The 9,190-nt window shown below is 44.1% G+C and overlaps 1 protein-coding gene across 1 annotated transcript; it reads right to left on the bottom strand.

The window, feature by feature from the left end:
- Positions 1 to 338: 338 nt before the first annotated feature.
- Positions 339 to 8,738, bottom strand: LOC142665593 (protein kinase C delta type-like). Its single transcript, XM_075845299.1, has 4 exons — positions 8,393 to 8,738; positions 2,868 to 3,118; positions 2,583 to 2,645; positions 339 to 2,415 (listed from the first exon to the last, which is right to left on the bottom strand). Exons 1-4 carry the CDS (start codon positions 8,639 to 8,641, stop codon positions 1,860 to 1,862), a joined length of 1,119 nt encoding a protein of 372 aa, XP_075701414.1. The 5' UTR covers positions 8,642 to 8,738; the 3' UTR covers positions 339 to 1,859.
- Between the last annotated feature and the right edge of the window lie 452 nt (positions 8,739 to 9,190).

The raw sequence follows: 9,190 nt of genomic DNA, 5'->3' as shown, positions 1-9,190 counted from the left end.
TCTGTTCACACCACATTTAGGCTTTAAATCTGACATATACCTTTAAAGTGTAGATAAACGTTTGACAAACTTCTGACATGTCATAGTGACATGTCAGAAGGTTGGATTGTGGGGGTCCGAGCACTGAGACCCCCACCAATCGCTAGAACGAAGCAGCTGAAGTGTTCGTGTGATCGCTCCGCCGCTTCGTGTTTTTTCGGACATGTCAGAAGTTTGTCAAACGTTTAGCTACACTTTAAATGGGTAAAACCTGGAGAATAAGACATTGAGACCTATACAACATTTACAACATAGACGTCCAATGGGATTAACAACAAGCACAAAGATGTAGGGGGGTAAAAGGAGAATTTTATTTATAGATAAGGGAAGGTTATATTTTATTATTAGGAAATTATTATATAAGTATTAAGACTACTATTATTATATACTGTGTATATGTATGTGTCATCTATTTATCTATTATACTAAACCTAGCTAAAGGCCGTGTTGATCCAGAGGAAGGCGAAAACCCCCTGTGAGGAATGAGCCAATTGTCCTCATATTAGGGGGGAAAATTCCTTCCTGACCCCAAATATGGCGGTCGGCATAAATCCCAGAATCAAAGGCTGAAGTGTAACGTGTAATATGGAGAAAGACTAGGGAAAAGTTATTAGTTTATTTTTTATTATTATTATTTTTAATTAACTACTGTATTTATATATGTGTAAACTATAAATTGTATTAAATTAAGAATTATTTTTTAAAATTATTTTTCTATATTTATATTATGTTACTTATGTGTGTTACTACTTATTACTCTATAATCCTAAACCTATCTAAAGGCCGTGTTGATCCAGAGGAAGGCGAAAACCCCCTGTGAGGAATGAGCCAATTGTCCTCATATTAGGGGGGAAAATTCCTTCCTGACCCCAAATATGGCGGTCGGCATAAATCCCAGGATCAAAGGCTGAAGTATAACGTGTAATATGGAGAAAGACTAGGGAAAAGTTATTAGTTTATTTTTTTTTATTATTATTTTTAATTAACTACTGTATTTATATATGTGTAAACTATAAATTGTATTAAATTAAGAATTAATTTTTAAAATTATTTTTCTATATTTATATTATGTTACTTATGTGTGTTACTACTTATTACTCTATAATCCTAAACCTATTTAAGGCCGTGTTGATCCAGAGGAAGGCGAAAACCCCCTTTGAGGAATGAGCCAATTGTCCTCATATTAAGGGGGGAAAATTCCTTCCTGACCCCAAATATGGCGATCAGAATAATCCCAGGATCAAAGGCTAAAGTCTAATCTAAATGTACTATGTGTCTATATGCGGGTGTCTATACTTATCATGTAGTGTGGTGTCTATACTTATCATGTAGTGCGGTGCCTATACTTATCATGTAGTGTGGTGTCTATACTTATCATGTAGTGTGATGTCTATACTTATTATGTACTGCGGTGCCTATATTTATCATGTAGTGTGGTGATGTGGGTGATGTTAGGTATGTGGGTAATGTGGGTGCATTACTTACCTGGCCTGTGCTGAGGTGAGATCAGGTATAATGGCCGCTCCGGCCCCAGGACTACAACATGCGGCTATTATTCCTGATCTCTCCAGATGGAAACTAAGCACAGGCCGCTCCTGGGGGGTGTAGAGGATCTTCAGGCTGGAGTGATGTCAGATGCCTGCCCGGGATTGGAGGATGGCAAGTCAAGGCCCTGGTGCAGCAGCAAGATGGCAGAGGTGCGGCATGAAGATGGTACGGAGAGAGATGATGGTCTGGGCAGCCGAGGTGACATACAGCAGCAGAGACATGAGGCACGGGTCAGGAGGCATGAAGTTCTGGGCCCTTGTCCTGAGATCTTATCAGGTCCAGCTTGGTGACATGAAGCTGAACCCGGCCAAGGGGTGAAGGGCTTTGTTATTCTCTGGCCACTTCAGATGTTGGTTCTCCAGAACGGGCACAAATGGTGTAAATGGTGGCTGTGCCCTCCTCTCCTGCAGTTCCTCCCAGCCGATGGTGGAGAAGAATGGATGCGCTCTGATGTTCCCGCACACACCGAGGCGCCTCTCAGAATTTTTACGGACCAGTCTCTTGGTCAGATGTTTCACGTCAGGATTAAGCCAAGTTGGAAATTTAGGCTTCGCGGTGGTGATGGCTTTGAAAGCCATTCGACTGACGGGGCCGCTGTAAAAGGGGGAGCGTCCTGCTGCCATCCTGGACACCACAATCCCCAGGCTCCACCAGTCAACTGCGGTGCCGTATTTTTTTCTAAGAAGCACCTCGGGGGCCATGTAATCCAACGTTCCCGTCACTCCACTGATCTTATTGGAGGCGGTGACGCCATCTTGGGCCAGTCCCAGGTCGATGATACGGACGTGGCCATCTGCATCCAACATTATATTCTCCGGCTTTAGATCTCTGCAAAGAAATAAGAAGAGAGAATGACAAATTCGCCCAGAGATCCAGGAGACGGGGGATGGGTCACTGCACCTCCAAGCAGAATAGCCATTCAGGAGTGTAGGAAAGCTGGGTGCATTATTTCCAGCGTGTAAAGGAGACGGAGAGAAGGGGGAAGTTCTGCTTACCGGTGGACGATGTTGTGTCCATGGAGGAACTGGAGGCCACATATCATCTCTGCTGTGTAGAATCTGATGGGGAGAACAGAGCGGAGTCTCAATGTCATGAAATCTTCCTCTATCAATTCCCTAATATGTTATGATGGAGTGTGTGTGGTCTCTATCAGAGAAGAGGCGCTGATTATGGCAGCCTGTATTCTGCATTCTCTGTATTCTCTGCATTGTCCTTCATCTGACCTCCGCCCTCACCTTTTCTTCTTTCCACCCCCCTCAATCTCCTGATTATTTACTCGCCTTACGTTGCCGATGTTCAAGCAGCCGCACATCCTGATCAAAGCCTCCAGGCTGCCACCGGACAGATACTCCGTGATGAAAAATGCCCGCTCCTCAGACTGATGTGCGGCATAGAGGTGGCATAGGAACGGGCAGTGTCTGGCCGCCAGGAGTATCCGCCGCTCTCTCAATATTTCGTCCGCATTGTCCCGTTTAGTGATCATTTTTACGGCCATGTAGGTGTTTCGGCCGGGGACTGATGCCAGCACCACCTGAGGAACACAAATGGAGAATCTTTATGAGAAGTAGAAGGAGCAGGAGTGGACTTAGAGGTCGGTCAGCCGGGTAGTGCCCAGGACCCTACAGGAGAACAAAGCTGAGCTCCCGGCATAATGCAGTGTCTGCTGTTGGGTGCTGTATGAAGAGGTCTTAACCCCTTACCGACATTTGACCTAAATATCTTCGTTGGTGGGGGGAGTATGGAGCAGAATCACGCGCTTTAAGGATAAGTTCGCACACAGCGTAAATACTACAGATTTTCCACAATGCATTTAGTTGCGAAAAATCCGCAGCATAATACAGTAGCAGCAGAGTGGATGACATATGAACAAATCTGATCCACACTCTGTATAAATGATAAGCGAAAAAAACGCTCAGAAATTGCCCTGCAGGGCGGCTTTTTAATTTGCAGCATGTCAATTGTATTTCCGCAATCGCTGTTTTTTTGTTGCGGGTTTTCCCCATTAAATTCAGTCGGGAGGTAAAACGAGCACTAAATAGCAGATGTTCCATTTTTGTGGTGGAAAAGCTGCAATTTACCTGCAAAAATCAGGGGGGAAAAAATCTTATACTTTCCCAGGATTCTTTGCTTCTTCATCCAGATCGGCCCCCTGGGATGAAGTTTATTCGCAGCCAGATGCGGATTATAATGAGGGAAATCTGGACAAGTGCCCGGGGCCCAAAGCTGGAAGGGAGCCCAGTTCGCCCCGGTTCTCCCTTACCGGCTGTTAAAATTACAGCCGGTTCAGAAAACCGCAGTGAAGCGGGACCTCTCACCCAACCAGTGGCGTAGCTATAGGGGCCGCACTACATCAATAAAAAGTTACTATAGTAACTGGAGCCGCGGGCCCGTTACTATAGTGACTACAGTACTTACCTTTCTGTTTCCGGTGCGCAGTGCATGACGTCACATTGCTAAGCGCCGCACACAGCATCCTGATCCTGGATAGAGTCAGGACATCCGCTTCGGCTGAAGAGGAGGGTAAGTTTAATATCCCTGTCTGCTTGAAGCTGACTGGCGGGGTCCGACTCCCAGGACCCCCGCCAATCAGCTGTTTTGAAGGGGCCACAGCGCTCGTACGAGAGCTGGTGCTTCCCCTTCATTCCGGTCACTTGCTGACATTGTGAATCGGGGTTGGCGATTCACAGTGTGAGCCAGTAAGGGAAATGAAGGGGAAGCAGCTGTCGTACCAGCGCTGCGGCCACTTCAAAACAGGTGATTGGCGGGTCCCGGGAGACGGACCCCGACCCATCAGCTATTGATGGCCTATCCGGAGGATAGGCCATCAATGTTTAGGGACTGGACAATCCCTTTAAGCCTACGATGTTGCAGGCTTAGAGGGCCCATGAGACAGGATCACAGATTGTGTGATCCTGTCTGCTGGGCCCTGTATCTAAGCATCTTACATAAGCACATGGTAGGCTTAGATACATAGCCCATGTGTGATCCTGTCTGATGGGCCCTGTATATAAACCTACCACATGTACTGTATAAGATTACTGTCTGCTGGACCCTGTATCTAAGCCTGCCTTGACAAACAGTATCACACATGGGCCCTATACCTAAGCCTACCACATGTGTTACTAATCGTTATTGTTGTGTTTGTGTTTTTTTACAGGTTCGGTCGTTGGACTATGTCGTATTCGAGGGTTACTTCGATGATGGCATTTTTATTATCAATAAAATGGTTAATGAAGGTTGTCTGGGTGGTTTTTATCTCAATAAAATATTTTTTCTATGTCTTTGTTTATTAAACTTTATTAGTACCACCTTAGTTATGGCCGCTGGCTGATTGACAGCGTCCATTACTAAGGCGAGGCTCAGTGTTAGCCGCTGCAGAGGCTATCACTAACCCCCATTATTACCCCGGTACCCACCGCCGGGAAAAGTCGGGTACGATCCAGTACTTGACCATCTGTAGTAATGGTTAGGTAATGGGGCGGCCGCAGGCTGGTATTATTAGGCTGGGAAAGGCCAAAAACTGGGGGGGACCCCGCCAGATACAAAAGCAGCAGCCTAGCATTACCGGGGGGGGGGGGAAGGGTCACTGTTTTTGACCTTTCCCAGGCTGATATTACCAGCCTGTGGCTGACCCAGTACCCGACCATCACTACAGATGGTCGGGTACTGGTTCGTATAATAGTACTATTATATTCAGGGACGCAGTGTATAGTACTATTATATTCAGGAGTACAGTGTATAGTATTATTATATTCAGGAGTACAGTGTATAGTACTATTATATTCAGGGGCGCAGTGTATAATACTATTATATTCAGGAGTACAGTGTATAGTACTATTATATTCATTGTATGATACTATTATATTTAGAAGCATAGAGTGTTGCATCATGAGAATTTTATCTTAATTTACAGGTGTGGATATGTTGGAAAAGTGAGGAGCCGAAGACATCTAAGCTGTGAACTGCATAAATGGGCCGTGCCCGAGAGAAGTCATCATAGAGGTCTGGATCGAATGGAGAAGGAAAGAGAAAAAGAATGAAAAATAATCTGAGACATCACCTGTGAGTCACTCAATGTAAATGTTTATTCTCCCTGTGACTGATCAGTACTGTAGTCACTGTATGATCTGCAGCGAGATGACGGATGGTAGCATTCTTTTTTGTTGAACAGCAACTCCAGGCATATCCTAACCACTGTTCAGGCTATATTGGGAGTTGTCGTTTTATGTCATAGAAATTTATACAGCAGGGGTTAAACTGAATTTGCAAATGATCTCTGTACTGAACTGTATTTGTTCTGGTGCTGTATATATGTACTGAGCTTTGCTCTGGTGCTATATATATTTATTTTTTTATATATATATATATATGTGTGTGTATGTATATATATATATATATATATATATGTATATATATGTATATATATATATATATATATATAGCTTGGTTCTGGAGTTATATATATATGTACTGAGCTTTGTTCTGGTGATGTATGTACGTACTGAGCTTAGTTCTGCTGCTGTGTATGTGTACTGAGCTTGGTTCTGGGGATGTATATATGTACTGAGCTTGGTTCTAGTGCTGTATATATGTACTGAGCTTGTTCTGGTGCTGTATTTATGTACTGAGCTTTGTTCTGGGGCTGTATTTATGTACTGAGCTTGGTTCTAGTGCTGTATATATGTACTGAGCTTGGTTCTGGTGTTGTATATATGTACTGAGCTTGGTTCTGGGGCTGTATGTATGTGCTGAGCTTGGTTCTGGGTCTGTATATATTTACCTTCTCTTAAGGTAAAAGTATATGTTAAATCTACTTTTACCTTAAGTGTAAAGGATCTGCCAGGCACAGCTTCGGGGTTAACTTCCTTAGGTAATCAGTCTTCACCTGAGTCTATCTCTCTGAGACTGACTCCAGCTTCCACCACTCAGGCTGGCAGGCTTAGGAGTGGGAGAGCCTATCGCAGCCTGGCCAGACTCAGCTAGCTCCCGCCCTCTGTCTATTTATACCTGCCTTTCCTTTTCCTCCTTGCTTGTGATTCTTTCCGTGTGGTTTCCTGGCCCAGCTACAGCTTCTAACAATTTGATCCTGCTCCATTCTGACCCTGGCTTTCTGACTACTCTTCTGCTCTGCGTTTGGTACCTCGTGCTCTCCTGGTTTGACATGGCTCGTTCACCACTCTGTTGCTCACGGTGTCGCCGTGGGCAACCGCCCCTTTCCCTTTGTTTTATATTCCCTTGTATGTTTTGTCTCGTGCACTTACTGAGCGTAGGGACCGCCGCCCAGTTGTACCCCGTCGCCTAGGGCGGGTCGTTGCAAGTAGGCAGGGACAGAGTGGCGGGTAGATTAGGGCTCACTTGTCCGTTTCCCTGCCCCTATCATTACATTAAGAGATGGTAAATATATACAGTAAAAACTAAACCCAAAAAACCATGGAGGAATCTCAGCTTTTTCCAATTCACCCATTATATGGTACTTTACATGATGCCAATAAAAACTATAACTCCTCCCGCAAAAAAATAATCCTTCACACACCACTCCATTGATGTAAAAATAGTATTCTGCTTTCTGTCTTCTATATTGCTCATTCTACTTTTACAGCTAAATTAAAACCGTGCCAGATCTGTGGCCGCCTAAACAGAAATCTGCAAATATATATGGTGCAGCGTATTCGGAGTTCAAGGGGGGGGGGCCCGGACCTGAAAAAATACCCGGGGCCCATGGTACCCTAAATCCGCCCCTGTTCGCAGCAGTCACATGGGATAAAACATCATCCCAGGAGGCCGGGCTGCAGAATGGCAGGGGGGTGCGTCGCCATGGTTATGTAAGTTTTAACTTTTTTTTTCATGCAGTTTTCCGCAGCGTACATTACAGCTAAAAACTGCACCACCAGCTCTATTACGTGACTCGATCGCGGTGTGTGGATAGTTGTCATGGCAGCTAGAGGTCCTAATGACGGCTGCCATCTTGGTCCTCCTATTAAGCCATGCCAGAGGAAGGGCTTAATAGGAGGATGCAAAAAGCACAATACATAAATATTACAGTGTATTGTACCAGCAATCTTACCATCAAGTCCTCTAGTGGAATTTATAAAAACTCATTTAAAAAATGGTTTAATCAAATGTGCACAGAACATACAAAAAATATCTAAAAAGTCACTTTACCCCTAATTTATAAAATGAAAAAAAAAATAGGATGAATTGTTATCCATAAAAATGGTACCAATCAAAACTACAGCTCGCCCTGCAAAAAACAAGTCCTCACACCGCTCCACCGACCGAAAAATAAAAAAACTTCTGGGTTTCAGAATATGGTGACACACAACAACTTATTTTTTTACAAATAAATAAATTATAATTTTGCTGTCACCGTAGTTGTGCTGACCGCAGAATAAAGGCAACACATTATTTTTACTGTTCAGTTGACTCAAAAAAAGTGAAATCCTAAAAATAATGGACGAATTGCTGTTTTGTTTTCCACTCCATCCATCAAAATAAGTTTTAATTGTTTCCCAGTACATTATATGAAACATTAATGGCAGCATGAAAAACTACAACTCATCCCGCAATAAAAATAATAATAATCTGATACGGCTATGTCAGCAGAAAAATAAAAAAGTTATGACATTTGGAAGGTGGGGAGGAAAAAACGAAAATAAAAAACGGAAGTAGCATCCCATAGACTAACACTACAATCATCATCCATCCAGCGTGACATGGCTGATAACAGAGAACAATTGATGGAGATAAAATGCAAACTTTAGGTTTACTGCCCCTTTAAAATGTAATATTTAGATTTTATACTCACTTTGCCAAAGCTGCCCCTACCCAGGACCTGGTGGATGGTGAAGCGGCTGATGGTAAGCCTGGCATAGGGGCTGGATGTTCCAGGGTCTTGGCTGCTCCCAGGTCTTGGCTCCTCATCCTCCAATCCTCTGTCCTTGGCTCCTCTCCTCTTCTTCATGATCTTCTTGAATCCGGTGACGCTGTCCTCCTCCCTCTTCCTCTTCTCGTCTTCTCTCATCTCACTGTCTTCTCCATGTCCATTGGACGCCATTTTCTCCAATATCTTCCTACCTGTAGACTCCAGTGCGATCGCTGCCGTCGACAGTTGAAAGTAAAGAGCAGTTGGTCGTGTGCAGGTCACATGATGTCAGAGGTCATGGAATCCTCAGGTGGCACCAGCCTGGCAGTAACCTGCTCTGCCATGTCTGATGTGGGCATCATGAGTGCCAGACTAGTGTCCAGAGCAGTGTTTCCCAACCAGGGTTTCTTATAGCCTGGTCAGGGGTCTGCAGAACACAGTAGCAATACATGTCACTCCACCAGTAGAGATAAACAACGGTTATTTGCTCAGGTTATTGGCAAAACCCTTTTCATCCACAATATAGAATCTGTGTTTATATTTAGGGGTCTGTATTTATTTAGGGGTCTAGTCTGGGGTCTGTATTTATTTAGGGGTCTAGTCTGGGTCTGTATTTATTTAGGGGTCTGGTCTGGGGTCTGTATTTATTTAGGGGTCTAGTCTGGGGTCTGTATTTATTTAGGGGTCTGGTCTGGGGTCTGTATTTATTTAGGGGCCCGGTCTGGGGTCTGCATTTATTTA

This window comes from Rhinoderma darwinii, chromosome 13 (genome assembly GCF_050947455.1).
Source record: "Rhinoderma darwinii isolate aRhiDar2 chromosome 13, aRhiDar2.hap1, whole genome shotgun sequence".
In the NCBI taxonomy this organism is placed as follows: Eukaryota; Metazoa; Chordata; class Amphibia; order Anura; family Rhinodermatidae; genus Rhinoderma; species Rhinoderma darwinii.
This window is presented reverse-complemented; position numbering and strand designations above follow the sequence as displayed.